General features: G+C 37.5%; 1 protein-coding gene across 1 annotated transcript in view; it reads left to right on the top strand.

Annotated features, from left to right (window-relative positions):
* Nucleotides 1-1,159: 1,159 nt before the first annotated feature.
* LOC107692181 (serine/threonine-protein kinase N1-like) overlaps nt 1,160-18,860 on the top strand; it is a 27,857-nt gene continuing 10,156 nt past the window's right edge. Inside the window, exons 1-8 of the mRNA XM_016491142.1 lie at nt 1,160-1,302; nt 2,905-3,032; nt 12,755-13,055; nt 13,460-13,608; nt 14,402-14,522; nt 16,614-16,759; nt 17,926-18,139; nt 18,252-18,446. Coding sequence (XP_016346628.1) covers nt 2,937-3,032; nt 12,755-13,055; nt 13,460-13,608; nt 14,402-14,522; nt 16,614-16,759; nt 17,926-18,139; nt 18,252-18,446 — 1,222 coding nt within the window. The 5' untranslated portion in view covers nt 1,160-1,302; nt 2,905-2,936. The remainder of the gene's footprint in view (nt 1,303-2,904; nt 3,033-12,754; nt 13,056-13,459; nt 13,609-14,401; nt 14,523-16,613; nt 16,760-17,925; nt 18,140-18,251; nt 18,447-18,860) is intronic.

Raw genomic sequence — 18,860 nt, 5'->3', positions numbered from 1 at the left:
TTTGTAACCCTGGGTAAAAAGCAGTGCTAGCCTCACTGTTAAATGTTAAAGGAACACTCTACTATTTTTGAAAATAGGCTCGTTTTCCAACTCCCCTAGAGTTAAGCAGTTGAGTTTTACCGTTTTCTAATCCATTCAGCCGATCTCCGGGTCTGGCGGTAGCACTTTTAGCTGTAACTTAGCATAGATAATTGAATCCGATTAGACCGTTAGCATCTCGCTCAAAAATGACAAAGAATTTCTTTATTTTTCCTATTTAAAACTTGACTCTTCTGTAGTTACATCGTGTACTAAGACCGACAGAAAATGAAAAGTTGCGATTTTCTAGGCCGATATGGCTAGGAACTATACTCTGTACCATGGGTGCAGCAGGCGCAATGATATTACGCAGCGCCTGAAAATAGTCCCCAGCTAGGTAACTAAAATAAGCCTATTTTCAGGCGCTGCGTAATATCATTGCACCTGCTGCACCCATGGTACGGCAGCAAAGTTCCTTGATTATTACACCGGAATGAGAGAGTATAGTTCCTAGCCGTATCGGCCTAGAAAATCACAACTTTCATTTTCTGTCGGTCTTAGTACACGATGTAACTACAGAAGAGTCAAGTTTTAAATAGGAAAAATATAGAAACTCTTTGGTCATTTTTGCGCGAGATGCTAACGGTCTAATCAGACTCAATGATCTATGCTAAGCTACAGCTAAAAAAGCTACCGCCAGACCCGGAGATCGTCTGAATGGATTCGAAAACGGTAAAACTGAACTTTTTAACTCTAGGGGAGTTGGAAATTGAGCCTATTTTCAAAAATAGTGGAGTGTTCCTTTAAAAGCGGCGTTTACAACGACAATAACCTGGGGTTGAGCGCTATGTGAAAAGACCTAAACAGTGTTATTTGAACTTTACTAGACTGCATATGATGTAAAAGTGACCCTGCATTTGTTCATTATCTTCCTTCTTGCACCTTTTCATAACTGTTACGTCCTAGGACGTATTTGTTTTGTTTTTCTTCTCTTGCTCTCTCTCTCTCTCTCTACCTCCCTGAAAGGAGGTAATGGCGGTCACCTGTCTTCAATAATTGATTGTCAATCCTGGAGGATGAGATGGAGCAGTGGGAATTTAAGCTGCATTTTTCCCCATTGAACATGTGATTGTGTGTGCATGGAAGCTGCTTTGTGAGATTTTCTCTATCTACCCCAGAAGTGTTTATTGTCTACTGATTGTACTTTGTTACAAGAGAGTTGTGTTAACCCTCCTGATGTTGTAATTGACATCTCTACTACTACAAGAAGACTTATCTTTGTTTGTAAGTTAATATCTTTTGTTTCTGATTCTTTATTATGAGTTTATTTTGTTAATTTGGAAAGGGGTTAGTAGTAGAGAGGGGGTGTCATTTTCTTTTTGATCTTGTTTTCTCCTGTTTATGTTAGTAAGAGAGTTAGTGTATTTGGTTGTTTTTGTTTTCTTTTCTTTTGTAGCTTAGTTAGTTTTTCTCTTTATTAGTTAGATGGGTTATGTTTATTGTTTTGGCCTGAGCCCCCTCTAGAAGCTTTGAACCCTCCTGCATTTGAAAATAAATGACTTTTGATGCTCTCACACAACACCACTTACCATTCTGTTACGTGCCCTTTTTCTCTCCTAGACTTAATACGGGAATGTAACAATAACCCTTAAATGCTGGTTCTCATTTTGTGTTTGTCTTTCTATTTTCCTCTTTTCAGAATTTATTTCCCAACACTTCTTACTTATTAGATTCTGGGTAAAGTGTCGTATGATTATTAAAGGATTAGTTCACATGAAAATATGCAGCAACTGACACAAAACCTTCATTATACTGTAACCTTGTCTTTTTTTCTTTACTTTTACTTTACTTTATTTGTCCCTTTAAGGGAAATTTGTTTTGGGCAGTACAGGTGAAGCTGCATAACGAGATTCCCACATCAGTAACATAATAACACAGTCGTGTCCTTTGAGCTCGAGTTTAACAGCCTTGTAGCCAAAGGAACAAAATATTTTTTTTTAGTGGTTGTATCTAGACCTTGGAGAACGAAAACATCAACCAGATGGAAGTACTTCGAATTCGGGATAAAGCACATGAGAAGGGTCCAGAGTCATTTTCCTTGCCGGTTTAAAAATAATTTTGTTAAATATAGACTGAAGATTGGGGTAAACCCCTAGACCAATCACTTTCATTGCAGTACGCACCAAACGGTTCAGCTGAGGTCTAAGAGTAACTGTCAAATTTCTGAACCAGGCTTCTATACCATACAGAAAGACGGATTCAATACAGGCATGATAAAACAGCAACATGACCCTCTGAGCAACTCCAAAATGTCTGAGCCTACGTAAAAAGTAAATTTTTTGTTGCACCTTTCGACACAGATTATCCACATGCACCTCCCATGAAAATGTATTATCAATAAGCAAACCTAAGTATTTGTATGAAGCAACCCGTCTAATGGGCTCGTTGTTAATCATGATAGGTGAGTGGTTGCCTACTAATTTGGGATCTTCCTGTGTCCTCAGTTACTGTCAATGACATACTTGTTCCGTTTCAATGATGATAGTGATCTTTGTGTTGTGTCTCAGTGCAACTGCTCGCATCTATTACTCTGTACTATGGACTATGCAACACGCATGACTGAAAAGAGTTTAGATCGACTTGCTGTTGAAGTGAAGTTGAGGGGTGGGGCTTAGTCACGCTTACTCTCACTGTCTTAATCTGTCGCTTTGCTTTTTTCTTCTTCCTGCAGCTCACCCCCACATCGCTTCCGTTTTTCGCCTTTCTTTAGTCGAGGGGGAAGTTGTCTCTGTTTTGAAGTGGGTTTGATAAAGAGGGTCTCGGCGGGGGGATGTACTGACCGCCGCTCCAGAGGGAGATTTTATTAGCAGTCTTTATCCCGGCCAGGTGGGCAGACGCAGGGAGATAGAGGGTGTGACATGGCTAACGAGGAGGGAAGACATACATCCCTCACAGAGCAGCACAACAACGACAACAACATCACCCATCCAGAGACTTCAGCTACACCACAAGAGGTAGGCCTGTTAAAGACACCCCAAAATTTGGGGTGTTTGTGTAAAGCGTTCTCTAGAATAAAGTTTTAGAATTGACACTACAATGCAGATAATTTTCATTGAGTTCATATTCAAGATTCAAGATTTTTTATTTGTCACATACATGGTTATATAGGGAATATATGACCAGCAGTGAAATGTAAGTAATACATTTCAGTGTACTATAGCTGCAGTAGTGTGAAATGTGTTGTGCAAGAATGCAAATTGTTGTGCATAAACAAATTAGTTTGTTTAAAGAAATGTATTGTGACCATAATCTTTTATAAATGTATTATATGATGTTACATAAATAATATTAAATGTAAATATATAACAATTTTTACATGAAAGTTACATTTAAAAATGATTAAATTTTTATGTTTCAAAATATTAATACAAATGCAGTGCTGCAATACTTCACGTCAGTTTGCACTTCCTTAAAAAACAGAACAAATTTATTTTTCTTTTTATTAAAGAAATGTACTGTTACTATAATGTGTTATAAATTACATTATTATATTATATAAATAAATATTATTTGTATTCAAAAATAAATATAATAAATACATATCATTTTTACATGCCACTGTAAATCATTTAATGCAGAAAAGTGTAAAATATTAATACCATTTATATAATAAATAGTTTTACTTTATTTTAAATATTATAAATTAAATTAAGTTACTTTTACAAATTATTTACATTTCTTTTTGAATATATTGATAAAAAAGCAGTGCCGCAATATTTTACTTGTCAATTTGTACTTCCTTAAAAAAACATGTTTTTATTACCATCTTTGGCTTTCCAGTTTTCTTTTGTTCCTGTCTATTTCCCCCTCTTTCTTTTTTTCTCTTCTAGGGGTTCAACTGTTCTTATGTGGACCGACTTTTGTTTTCTTTGTGGGCCGCGTCCTCCCTCCCTCCCTCCCCTAATATTTGATATCTTTGCGAGTTGCATCCCGTCATTTCCTCTCATCCCCCTCTTCCTCTTCTGACTCTCCCTTGTGCTTTTCTGTCATTGTTTATGCTCTTCCTCTGTCTGACACTTTTCATATCTGTCTCACTCTCTCGTAGGTCTTTTGTAGTCCTTTGTGAGAGTTGATGCATGTGAGCTGCCCCACCAAACTGGCCTTAGATGTTGTCTCAGTTGAGATGTGATGACTTGCATTCGAGTGGAATGGTCGAAAGGATGTTGTGGTTGTAGGCTTAAACCATTGTTGCTGAAACCGTATCACTGTAACCACAGCAATTAGCTCTGATGTTGTGTCACAGAAAGAGTCCCACAGAAGAGTTTTTAGGGTTATTATTGCTGTCACCTGTTACTACTGTCAGCCTCGGGGTGCCAGGACTTTTTATGTTGGAAATGTGTTAGGAATTATTTTTGGTCCAAGTTTGATTGCAGTTTTGATATTTGTTAAAGGAGACATATTATGCCCCTTTTTACAATATGTAATATAAGTCTCTGGTGTCCCCAGAATGTTTCTGTAAAGTTTCAGCTCAAAATACTCTACAGATCATTTATCATATCGTTTTGAAAATGCCTATTTTGAGTGGAAGCAGAAACACGCTGTTTTTCGGGCCTGTCTCTTTAAATGCAAATGAGCTGTTGCTCCCCACCCCCTTTTCCAGAATAGAGCTGGCCTTTACAGCTTGGACCTGCTAAAAACATCTGTTTTGGTTCATCATGTTTATTGCGCTGAAATCATGCGTTTTAAACCATATGAGTTTAAACTTCTGATATACGGTTTTCTGAGTGCACACATCCGAAGCACACGGACAGAAAGCGGCTGTCAGAGCATGTGAGTACTAAACTAAGTTCTCATTCACACACAAGTTTACGTTAACAGTCGGTTATGTCTGTGAAGGTAAACAGCTGGGAAATAAATCGCATGTTTATTTTAGATCTGTGTGGCAGCAGCAATATACAGTAAATAAATCAATAAATCCACTGCTGTCTTGTCTCCTCTGAGGCTGGGACTCTAAATAGTGTTCTGTGCTCGTCTGTGCAGCCAAAGACAGAACAGTTAGCATGTTTTGCTCAAACTTTCGCCATGGCATTATACCATTGTCGCTTGTGAAAATCAAAATGACGGCGCCGTGGGTGGAAACGTGCAGATTAAGGGGCAGTAATTTTATAATGAGATCCCTTTGCCACGTCACCAAGGGAGCGAAATCAGACGCGCTCGTTTTTTCAGATGCTTGCAGAAAAAGGCTTCCCAAAACAAAGTTACTGGGTTAATCTTTTTCACGTTTCCTTGTTTGGTAGATGCACTGGGGACCTGATTATAGCACTTAAAACCTGGAAAAGTCAGACTTTCATGATATGTCACCTCATGGTTGTTTAAATATACTATGTCCATATTTAGACACATTTGAACCAGATTCTGGCATAAAAAACAAACTGATAATACATTTCCTGAAAAATGGAAGATATTACAATTCTATACTATTTTTTTTTCTGAATAAAAAATATTGACTAAAATCAGTATTTTAAATCATATAAGAAGTGTATTTTAAAATCATAGCATATTCATTTTGAGATTTGCTAAAGATTACATTTAACAGTGTTAGAAATTATTAGCACTAAATTATTAGTATTTTCTAAATATTAACTTTGAGTGTTAGATAGGTAATCTGAATATAAAAAGAATATAAAAATGACCATGCACAATTAAATATACAATCGGCCAACGAAAAAAAACAATATGGTAATGATTTATTGTATATCTCTATCTCTGTTTTGTTGTAAATGATCACATTTGACGTTTTAGGTCTTCAACATGGTAAGCAACATTCTTTCACCCACTGGTCATAAAGAAAGTACTATTTATAGCGGTAAGATTGAGACCATTGAGGATTGACGCTTCCTGGACAAAGATTACGTCTGATTCCAGACAAGCCCCCGTTTTTAATGCAGGTGAAGAAAATACGGAAGAAATTAATACTTTTAATCAGTAAGGATGAATTTAATAGATCAAAAGTGACAGTAAAGACACTGATGGTTTTACAAAAGATTTCTGTTTCAAATAAATGCTGTTCTTTTGAACTGTCTATTCATCAAAGAATCCTGATTGTTTCAGCTTTCACAAAACTATTAAGCATCACAAATGATAACAATAAATGTTATAAATCTTGCCAACCCCAAACCTCTGACTGTAAGTATAAAGACAGATTAATTTACATACATTACCATTTTGTTACTTGTCTAAACTAAAGCCTAGTGTAAGTTGGTCCTGTTGTAAAGGGCTGTTTTGATGCCAGTGAGTCAGAAATCTTTCTCACACACTCATTGCTTCTGTTACTGTAAATGACTCGTGTTTTTTGTGCAAGGTAAACTTTACTGCAACAGTCTAGTCATTGTGAGCTAGTTTATCTGAGGCTGAATCTCTGCCAGTGTTGAAACGGTGTTTTTTCAATTATCCGCATCAGCCTCAGGCTCTCTGTGTTCATTTGTTTTTATCAGATAGCAGTTTAATCACACTATCTGTCACACCCCAGGACTGTTTTCATTCCCTTGTGCTCTGTGTGACCTAGTTTCTGTCTCCTGTTTATTGTGTCATTATGCTCAGGTGTGTCTTGTCTATTATCCTCATTAAAGTTCCCCATATAAGTTGCATTCTGTTCAGTGTTTGGTTGTCCGGTCTCGTCGATGTGTACATGTGTTTTCTGCCTTCTTTCTATGGATTACCCCATGTGGATTATTAAAGACTGTGTATCATTATCTTCTTCATCTTCATGTGTTCCCTCATGCACCACACTGTGACAGAAGACCAGACCTTACAAAAGTTAAGCGGCGTGTTCCCCCGCGTTTAGTTTTTTCATTTTTGTCAGTTTTTGTTTTGTTAATTATGAATGATCCTGCCATCTTCCTCCTCCTGAAGTATTAAAGACTGTTTATTGTATCTTCCTCGTTTACGTGCTTTTTTTGTTAATTGTGATTGATCCTGCCGTCTTCCTCCTCCTGCTGGAGCAGAGGAGCCTTTCCCTCGAGGATCATACAAGACTATTCTTGGAAATCGCCAACCTTACCCACTACCCAGACTACTGCCTCTGCACTTTCGACAAGACCAGCCTGAACGATGAGTGCAGAGTGCGGTTGTCCAGAGATGATCCTCGGGGGAATTTCGCCGCCTTTGTGGAGTGGGTGCTGGTGTCCTGTGGATCGCCTCTGACTGTGGACATCGCGGATGACATCAGTCCCACTCCGGACCCAGAGCCCAGCTTACCATCTCCCCGCTGCGTGGAGCCAACGCCTGAGCCCACCGCTGACGGCGAGCCATCACCCGCCGCGACTGACGAGCCATCGCCATTGACAGCGACAGAGCTGAGGATCGCCGCGGAGCCAGAGCCCGCAACGTCAGACCAGGTGTGAGAACTGGCAACAGAGCTCGCCACGGTGGAGAGCGCTATGAACAGCGAGAGAGTGGAGGGAGGCTCCACCCACTGCATCATGGCTGAGGGTGAGCAGCGCTCTATGGAATGTAATGAGGACATATATGCAGACATGCCCCCTCTTCTCCTGCCTTCATATGAACTCTCTGTCAGCCCTGAACGGTCTGTCTGCCTGGAATTATATGTCTGTCTGGATTTCCCACCCACCCTCCCTCTCCTGCCTTCTCCTGTCATCTCTGGTTCTCCATCGCCACTGCTGTCACCTGTCAGCCCCTCTGCTCACCCTCAGCCCACCATCTGTGTGCTGGATTCGCCGCGGGTCTGCCAGTCTCCATCGGCGTCATGGCTGGAGGATCCCTTGTCTCCGCCTCCAGCCTCTGAGTCCTGGACTCCGCCTTGGCCCTTCGACCCAGCGGCTCCACCATGGCTCCTAGCCCCCTCCTCTCCACCGTGGCCCGTCAGTCCACCAGCTCCGCCGGGCTCCCTCGTCCCTCCGGCTTCGCCTTGGTCTGTCATCGACCATCCTATCACGTTTCATTTTCATGTTGGTTTTCACTATTACTTTTACTATTTTGCAAGTTACTGAACAATAGAAACTAAGTCCAATTAATATAAGTTAAAAGTCCTTAAGCTGATTGAAGACAAGTAAGGTTAGAACAAAGAAACAAATGACAAGCAATAGAACAAATAAATACAACAGAACAAAGATACAAATGAAATAAACAGTGCTTTAATTTGCAGGCAAGTCTATTTAACAGTAGTATTCAGGTAAGAAATCCTGGAGCAATTTAAGCAATCAAATGTAAAATGCAACACAATATGAATGAAATTTACATTGATTATTGTATTAAAGCTATAAAAGTTATTCAGTTATGAGCAGTGAGTGATTTTCTCTTTTTCCATTGTTGTTTGATTAAAATTAAATGATACAGACAGCAGCAGGTTTATTAGGCTGCTGTCACTTTAAGGATCTGACACAATGGATCTAATATACTGACATGTCCTGTTTTCGGTTTACAAACTGTTTACGTTCACTTAAGACAAAACTGACTGTGTTTATGTGAGCACTCACCAAGCAGGTGATTACATTTTGATATTTTTGTGTGCATCTGACCGTTTATTATGCCTAAAATATACTTCACGTGCCTATGTTCCTCTCCATCTTGGAGCACGCACAGAAAGCTGCCTGTCGGTCATTACCGGATTTAGGCCTGTCGCAATAAACAATATATCGACTTAACGCGCAATATATGTACATGACCTCAATCATTTTTGGCGACGCAATATATCGCCCATTATATTTACTTAAAAATCAATGTCACCATGTTTTGTACATTCCACTTGTGCTTGTGTCTTTTGCAGCTTCTTGTACATTAACGTGGTGTAGTCATGAGGTGCTAGTTCAAATTTTAAAAATGCTTCGACAAAAAAGTTTAATCTGCAGATATGGTCTTGTTTAGGGATCTGTGCCTTTGTGCATACGGACATCTGACTAAGTAGGGATTGTGTTTTTCAGCAATAGTGTGCACCCTTAATTTACAGAGAAAAGAAGGTCCGGGAAAAATCTGTAGATGGAAAAATCTCCATACAAGTTCTTTGTGCATTTTTCTTTTTTTCTACTTGTTACTTTGCACTTTTTGTTAGAAAATGTTTATTTACTATTTATTCAGGCTTTTTAAGGTATCTAATATTTTGATACTTAATTCCCTTGATTTAAATATTCTTAAAATGTAAAAGTTTGTTGTCATTTGGAAGTGTGTTGGCCTTCTTGCATTATTATGCTGTTACATTATGATTATATATTCAGTGGCATAAAATGATCTTTAAAATGACAATAATATCGCTTATCGCAATTATTTCTGGGGCAATATAAAGCACAACAAAAAGTTGTTACCGTGACAGGCCTAACCGGATTCGATTCTCTTTTTTGGCTTATTGCACTTTTAATAACTCCTTTTAATGTCCAGCACATCCCACTCTTTACTTTCTCATTCATCCATATTTCTTTCTTGCACTAACATGTTAATAACTCCTGCCAACTGAAAGCTATGAGGATATATTAACATACTAACAAAATATGACACGTTTATAGGACATAAAAGGTCACAGTCTCTATGATTTGTTTGTAAAGTAGATTGTGGATGTCTTCGAGATCAATCACGATACAAAATCCTCAGATTGCCCACCCATACTGGACCTTTTACAGACTAAAGGCTACTTTTAACATAACCAGTTACAACTTGGATTCAAAAACAAGTATATCATCAGATTTGTTTTAAATGTGTGCTGAAATAAATACTGGAAAAGATCGATTCTTGGCTTTTGAGAATCGATATCGAATCGAAGTCATTTAAAAAAACTATTAATCGGAAAATTGACGGTACCTTTTCAAAAGGTACACTTTTGTACCTTTTAGGTACTAAGATGTACACTTTAGGTACTAATATGAACCTTTTGAAAAGGTACCACCCCAGTGACAACTTTTGTACCTTTTGTTCTGAGAGTGTACTGTTTAATAGTTCACTGATAATCACCATCTAGAGTTTCATGACTGAACTATATATTTATGGGGATCTATACACTACGCTCTCAGAAAAAAAGGTACAAAAACTGTCACTGGGGCGGTACCTTTTCAAAAGGTACACTTTTGTACCTTTTAGGTACTAAGATGTACACTTTAGGTTTCTGTACTTTTACTTAAGTAAAAATCTGTCTTTACAACTTTCACTTGTAATGGAGTAATATTTGACCAGCAGTATCTTTACTTTCACTCAAGTAACAGAGTTGTGTACTTTGTCCGCCTCTGCTGATAATAATGAGAAATGTTACTTGAGCAGCAATTCAGAATATTAAATTGATTTCTGAAGGATCATGTGACACTGAAGACTGGAGTATTGATGCTGAAAATTCAGCTCAGGAATAAATTACGCTAAAATATATTTAAATATAAGTTATTTTAAATTGTAATAAAATTCACAGTATTACTGTATTTTTTTTATCAAATAGACTTCTTTCAGAAACATTAAAAAATCTTACTGACCACAAACTTTAGAACAGTCATGTACGTTTGGTTATTCTGCCCACCCCCCGCCCCCAACTACTTAGTTTATCTTGGTATATCGCTATTTCCCTCTCTCACACACATGTTCTAATGCTTTCCTCCATGTTCCTCTGAATTGTTTATGAAGGTCCTTCCTGCCTCAGTTTCTTAGAAGTCTTCTGTCACGCTGAATGAATATTTTTATAAACTTTTAAACTGACGAATAAATTAACAATGCCTGCACATTGTAAGCTAAATATTACTTGGAAAAAGACACATTACATAGAAACAATAGCCTTATTCCCCATACTGGTGTCATCTAGTAAAGCCAAGACTCGCAGAAAACAGGAAGAGACCATGCAGAGGTTTAACCGGATATCCTGCACAGGGAGGGCGACCCTCGACCACAGCTTTCCCTTCCCTCATCTCTTTAGCTCTCTTTTCCTTCATCTCTCTGTTTCTATGCTACTGGATATTAGTCTCATTGCCGGAGAGAGGAGAATGTGTTGGTCTGGTGAATGGGATCACTGGGAATATCTGGACATACAGGTGACATTCTATGATTGACAGGATTGTTGGTTGTCAAAATAATATCAACAGATGAAAAACTGCTTTTTTGCCAGTTGGATGTGTTTCTCATAGGTTGTGTAAGGAAGAGTGTTGCTATAGCAAATCAGTAGGAGATTATTGTCACCGTTGTATTCAGTTTTATAAATTATGACTGGTAGATAGTAAAACAATGTTAAAAATCACATAATTGTGTAAAAATGTGTTGGCTGACTGTTCTCGATTGTTTAGTGGGTGACTAGTGTGCAAACCCGCGTAACTTGTAAAACGTTTGAGGTTTTATAAAGTGGTTTTAGTGTGTAACTAATTCTTCAGTGTTCTTTTGAAGTTTTGGCAAGCCGTTGTTGTGTATCTTTACATTTTTGCATAAAGTAAAATGCTCTTAGTAAATGATCCATCCTGTTTCTGCTGCATCTGATATATTTGCTTTTTTAATACCTCTGATCCCGGCATTGATTTTTTTCCCCGTTAAAGTAAACTTCTTCAGACTGTTTGCATTCATTTGTAATCAATGGCAGTTGCTTTCAAAAAGCTCTTTTGTCTAAGAGTTTATATTATCCCTCAAATTCGGTAAATTTAAGCATAAACATTTTTTCCCCGCAAAAGCTTCTGGAGCATAATAAAATAAAACTGATTGATTTCAAATGCTCTGGGTTTTCATTTGTTAAACCAGTAGAAGCCGATGTCTTGACTTGCAAACGTTTTTGCCCAATTTATCTCTGGCAGGCAGGGGTATCTTTGGAAGCAATGAGTAGTATCCCAAAGTGGAAGTCAGCAGGATGGAAAACAATAGGGAAAATTACCCCAAATGTCTGGAATCCACCAGTAATTTGTAGTTAGTTGGTTTCAGAGCTGTGTAAATCTAATATAAGTAACTTCAAGTAGGGTGATAGGCACTTTTTAGTTTGTTTCTGGGCACTTGTGTTTTGGGCCATAGATGCTGTGTATTTTGAGAATAACGTTAGCAAAATTCTCCACAATTTCTAAGAGATATTTAAGATATTTACTCAAAAATATTTTGTTATGTTACAGAGGATAAACCTGGTGTAGATTGCAAAACTTTTTCAAATATCACAAGCTCCTTCTACTAAATTGAAATGACTTCTGCGCAATTTCCAGGAGTCAAGGTGCACAGGTTTATATCAGTCCACCAGGAAATAAAGTTGTGTTTAAAGGGACCAGGAAAGAAGTAGGCTAATCCGTGGAATGGGACAGTTTGACACTGACACTGCAATAAATTGTGATATTTAGTGGTATGCAAACGGTATATCCTAGAGCACAATTTTATATTCCCAATTTTGTTTTCCAACTGATGTAGGTGAAATAATTTATAATTAATTCACAGAGATTAGCCATATTTGAACACAAAATCTACACGTTAAAAATGGCTGCACTGTTATTTTTGTTATTTATTTTTCCATATTTCATAGATTTCAGATTTACCAAACAGCATGCAAAATTAAGAGCATTGCACTTGTTGGTCAGATGGTCTTTTCCTGTGGGCACTTCTTGGCCAGATAATGTGGATGAGACTTCATGCCAACATTCAAAAGTCTGGCTATGTCAGATGATCCTGAAGTGATCTCAGTGGAGTGCATTTAGTGAATTACTAAGATCTCTAAGATATCTGAAGCTGAATTTGACTTTGATCTGCAGTTGAGACTGAGACTGCTTCATCTTTAAACTTCCATCTTTCTGTTTTGCAGAGTGATCCCGGTGGATTGTCAGTACTAGAGCAGCTTGGCTTGGACCACAGCTCCGATTTCTCTGACTCGAGTGTTCAGCAGCGGTTGGATGAACAGAGAGAGCGAATCCGTAGGGAAATCCGGAAGGAGCTGAAGATTAAAGAGGGGGCAGAGAATCTCCGCAGAGCCACTACAGATAAACGAAATGCGCAGCAGGTGGAGAGTCAGTTGCGGAGCTCCAGTCGACGTCTGGACTCGCTCCACACTCAGCTACAAGAGCTGGATGCTCATATCGTCGTCAAAGGGACAGATGATTCACGTGGTGAGTGGACACAGACTCCTGTATATGAGAGATGACTTAGTGATGTCATCAAAGAAAAATAGGCTTTTTAATTTTTTAAGAACAATTTGTAAAATTTTTGTTTTACAATTAAAAAAGTATTAAGAACGTTTTTAATTAAATGTTTTCTTAAATCACAAAATAGAAATTCAAATATAAATATATATTTGAATTAATGTTTTGATTTACTGAGTGGATGCACATCCATAATTCCAATACTTATAAATAATTCAGTCCTACAAAAATACATTTGTTTAAAGACATAAATTATAGATGCCTGAAATATTATTAATTAATGTTTTTGTATCAAAAACCCTGATTTTACATATTGCAAGTCCTGTTCCTAAGTCCCTTGGCTAACTTTTTTTTTTACTTCTTACGACTAGATGATGCTCCTCAGTCTCCGGGAGCAGAGAGCAGGTCGTCGGCACATAAGGAGAGAATCACTGCACTGGAAAGGCAGTTAAACATCGAACTCAAAGTCAAACAGGGGGCTGAAAATATGATCCCCATCTACGCGAATGGCTCCACCAAGGTATCTAACAAAGGCTCTGTTCCAAAACTTAGTGATCTAAACTACCTTACAAAAGATTGGGGTTGGTAAGATATATATATATATATATATATATATTGATCATTAAAAAGAAGTCTGTTATGTGTTTAATTTTGTGTTTCTTAATTTTTTTTGTGGAAACCATGATTTATTATATTATATTATATATTTTTATTCAAGATTCTTTGATGAATATGAAGCTCAAAAGATTACTATTTATTTGAGATATGATTTGTTTGGAACAATAAAAGTCTTTGTCAGTTTAATGTGTCCTTGCTGAATGAAAGTATTAATTTATTAAAAAAAAAAAAAAAAAAAAAACCTAGCTGACCCCATATACTTTTGAAAAGTAGTGTACCTACAGAGGCTCACAGTGTAAATGCGGTCAAATTAATTATGCTGCTTCCAAAATCAAAGGCAGCATCACATATTCATGGTGAAGGCAATCCCAGAATGCACTTTGGTGTTCTGGGAAGATGCTGGATGAGGCAAGACACGTCATTATTTTTTTTTTTTAATGTCATTCAATACTCAAAGTGAAAAAAGTAGTTCAATCTAATTACAAATGGATTACTTTATCTAATATTTGTGCGTGCTGTATGTTTTTGAGTTTTAGGGTATTGTACTATTAGGTTAGCAAAATTCATCCTCAAACTCAAACTTCAGTGCAGCTTATGTAGGCAGCAAGGCCTATTTTGGAACCGAGCCAGTCTGTCAAAAGATGTTTATGCACTGTTTACTAACTACAATGGTGTGTGTTTGTGTGGACTTTTAGGATAAGAAGATGTTGCAGACAGCTCAGCAGATGCTACAGGACAGCAAGACAAAGATTGACATCATCCGCATGCAGATCCGGAAAGCAGTGCAGGCCTACGAACACAATGATGATACACAGGGTATGACTGAGTGTGTGTGTGTGTGTGTGTGTGTGTGCTACTGCATTGTTGCTTTTAGAGTCTGATTTCTTAGATGAGCAGAAAACTAAACAGATCAATAACCACCTGAATCCCAGAAGACGAGTGGTGTGTGTTTTCAGGGTGTTTTTGGTTGAGTTGGACGGTGTTTATTCAATCTGGAAAACAGCATGCACTCACACACATAAGCAGTAAGCGCAGGTCATACAGATCAATAAAGGTGTGTGTTATGACCCCGTGTGGCTTGGAGTGAATCAAACACACATAGACACAAACACAGGGTCAGGTAACTGATGACGGTCAGTTCCCACTCTTTCCTTTACGCTTCATACACACACACACCTCTTGATTAACAGTTTACAGCAAGAAGTTGTAATATAAAAGCACAAAGACATTTAAATAGATATTAATAAAAGCATTAACTTACTTTTAATTAGTTAATTTTCATGTAAAGTAAATGTATCCCAGTAACCATTAAATAAATAGCTTTCAATCCTAAACTTATATGTTCAAGTACATTTCAGTAACAGTATATACTAAATACCATATTAAAATTCAGCTCAGGAATAAAAGCGTTATTTTAAAATGTAATCATATTTCACAATATTACTGTGTTTTTGATCAAATAAATGCATCATCCTTTATATATATATATATATTTTGCAGTGCAAAATATAATTACAAATTATAAACAGCTTACATACACCTAAGCTTTACATGATTTTGCAGTAATTATAGCTGATTATAGCATAATTCAGTCAGACCAGAGAGACTGTATCATATCATATGAAACAAAAATAATACAGGCTCATAGCAGCATTAGTTAACACACATTCTTTAATACTCCTGTATAAACACACACACACACACACCTTCAATGTGTACATGTACACACACGCACTCCCCGAGAGTCTGTTTCCGAAATTATGGCACTGCATTTGGCTTCATGCCTTATTAGGACACGAAAACCTCTGCAGTCAATCCTTCAATACTTCTCATTTTGTCATGTTTTTTTTTTTTTTACCCTGAAGTCATTTGAAGCAGCTCATGGGGAAAGTATCGTGATGTATCAATAAATGATTTTACTGGGACAGTCCTAACACAGGCACTAGCTCCCACACAAGCACACGCTTTTCTAGTCTCAACTATATTAAAAATATATGGAAATCTGGAAATAGTAAACAGCCTGTAGTCTCAATGTTAGACATTGAGAGAAGGTTTTTAAACACTCACAATATTCCCTGCACTCAGGATCTTTTCGTTTATTGACTGGAATGCTTTGAACTGCTTGTATTTCAGACAGAACCAAACAGATGAAAATAAATGTTTATGTGAAACCCGGAACAGCATGGCAATGTTTTTGATGGTATGGCAGAATAATATAACACCACAGCATCTTAATCTTTCAGTTTATAATCCTTAATAATCCTCTTATTTCTAAAAGTCTGTAGCTGGCATCATGTTAGTCCTCGGCTGATCTACCTTGGCTCTCTCCTAGTTTGCATAAGTGTAGTAATTACTATATGGAAACTCACTGTGCTGATCTAAAATCATCCCTCATCCTCTTTAAAGTCTGATAGATGCACACAACCTCATGTACCTTTTATTGTATCTTAAACTTTAAAACCAATAGCTGGGTTTGTCCCTTTTTAACCCAGCGCTGGGTTATATTTAACCCAGCATTTTTTAAAGTGTAGACTTGATGTCTGTATGGGTTCACATTCAGTTCAGTTTCATTATGGTTAATGGGTAGTTGACATTTCAAGCAATGACAGCAGCATCCTGCAGTGTGACATGCTCGTCTTCATCTAAAACCATTTTAAACCGCATTTTTAGTATACTTTCAGATTTTGCACTTTATATATATAAATGTTCTCTAATTCAAAAGAGGTGGTGCAGTTTGCAGTTTGAATTCTGTATTGTGTGGATTCATTTTGAAATGATATTCTTCTTTCTTGCTGTTTAATTACAAGGGCTGACATGGCTCTGACCCATTCAGGCTAATAGCTTGTATAATTCACTGTGGGAGTGATACTGATAGCCTAATATATCTGGTTGTGTATGTCTCTTCAGGAAAGCCTGACCCATGTGGTATGGAGCTACGGATTGAGGAGCTCAGACACCATTACCGCGTTGAGCACGCCGTCGCAGAGGGAGCAAAAAATGTCCTTAGACTTCTTGGAGCCAGTAAAGTACAGGACAAGAAGGCCATGTCAGAGGTATTATATTATATTATATATTAGGGATTTTCCAGACCGACAACTGCTGCTTGTTATCCGAACAATAACTGTTAACTGATAAGATTAGAATAATAAATTAGTACTAAATAAAAATAGAATGGACAAGTATGATGTAAATAAGAGATTAACTGTGCGGTGTGTAGCTTCTTTGATTACTTTAAGTTAACTTTGTAAGATCGCGATGAACTCAGTGACAGCTTTCCAGTGATTATAAGAGGAGCGCTCTTTGTGCACTTTCTAGGCTATAATCCATTAGATTTTGAATACATTCACTCACAGATTCATGCTCTGCTAACCATTTATCCAGTATTGCCACTTGCCATTGTGTTGTGTTTACTACTACATTTAGCTAAGTGAAAGTGGAGCAGGTGCTTGCTCAGCGAAATATGTTTAGGCGTGTGGTTGCACGTGTCGATACGCGCCCGTGAGTTAACAAATATATATAACATATATTTCTTTAACCTTGCAGCAAACATGGAAAAAAAAACTTTCAAAAATACCTTTTATAAACCATTTAACTGATAGTATTAATCGATCAAAATTCTTACTTTTGGTTAACGGTTAAACGGTCAAAACTTACATTGTTACAAAAAAAAACTGTTTAAAATAATGTATGTTCTATTTATCAAAGAATCCTGAAAAAATGTATCACTGTTTCCACAAAAATATTAAACAGCACAACTGATTTTACTATTGATAATTATAAGCAATATTTCTTGAGCAAATCAGCATATTAAAATGATATCTGAAGGATCATGTGACACTGAAGACTGGAATAAATTCTGGAAAAGACTGGAAAATTCTGCTTTGCCATCACAGGATTAAATTTTAAGATATATGAAATCTTTCACAGTATTGCTGTTTTTCTCTTTTTTTGTATATATCAAATAAATTCTATTCTAAACATTTTTTTTAATTCTATATAATTAAAATAAATTCTTTAAAAACATACAAAAATCTTACAGACCACATTATATCATTATATTATATGTAAACAGTAGCTTTCAATTTCAACTTGATTAAGTAAACACACTGCTTTAATTATTATTGTAGTATCAACTATGTACCGAAGTACTGGTAGTTTTGATGTCCCTGCACTCTTTTAATAGGTCATTCCTCATGTCTTCTTCTCTCGGCTTCTACAGGCTCAGTGTCGTCTGAGCGAGTCGTCTCAGAGGTTGGATCTGCTGAGAGATTCATTAGATCGGCGGTTAGCAGAACTTCCTGAGGATCATCCCAAAGCATCTGTTATCAACGAGGAGCTGGTGTTAGCCTCCTCACCGGCGTTCAGTTCTCGACACGGCGCCCCCTACCTGCACAACCAGTACAGCACCCTCTCCAAACCCTCTCCCCTCACTGGTATTCAAAAACATCATTTACACCTATGAATTGATGTTTATTTTATTTAATTTAGTAGAAGTCTTCAGATACTGACTTCTAAAATTAGATTTGTGTGTGTGTCTGTGTGCAGGCACCCTTCAGGTCACATTACTGGGCTGTATGGGTGTGCTAGAGGTGGTTCCCGGACGTTCCCGTGGCAGCCAGGTAGTGTTGCCGTGTTACAGTCCGGGAGAAGGGCGGTCCTTTATGCGGAGTGGAAAAGGCCTGTATAGTCGCAGTGGCAGCGTTAGCGGAAAAACACCCATCAAAGCAGACGAACTCTCCTGTGAGTGTGTGTGTGTGTTTGGAGGATGTAACATTCATAGTGTGATTAGTCCGTGGTGATGTGTGAGTTTTGATATAACTCAGTCTGTTGTGTCGGTCATGTGCGACGACAGCTTTGCATTGAACAGAACCGGATGTAGTGCATCTGAGCTAATAACACATGGGGTGTTGCATTATCATGCTGGCGAGTGATTGGTTGACGTATTCAACAAACTTACTGAGCTTGAACTCACAAAAATCATTCAGAAAGTGTATGAGAAATCAGGAAATATTGACCTTAATTTGATCTCAATTAAAGGGGTGGTTGATTGCGATTTCACTTTTTTAACGTTAGTTAGTGTGTAATGTTGCTGTTTGAGCATAAACAATATCTGCAAAGTTACTAAGCTGAAAGTTCAATGCAAACGGAGATATC

This window comes from Sinocyclocheilus anshuiensis, unplaced genomic scaffold, assembly GCF_001515605.1.
Source record: "Sinocyclocheilus anshuiensis isolate Anshui unplaced genomic scaffold, SAMN03320099.WGS_v1.1 scaffold322, whole genome shotgun sequence".
Classification (NCBI taxonomy): domain Eukaryota; kingdom Metazoa; phylum Chordata; class Actinopteri; order Cypriniformes; family Cyprinidae; genus Sinocyclocheilus; species Sinocyclocheilus anshuiensis.
Note: the sequence above shows the minus strand (reverse complement) of the source record. Positions and strands in the feature narration are given on the sequence as shown.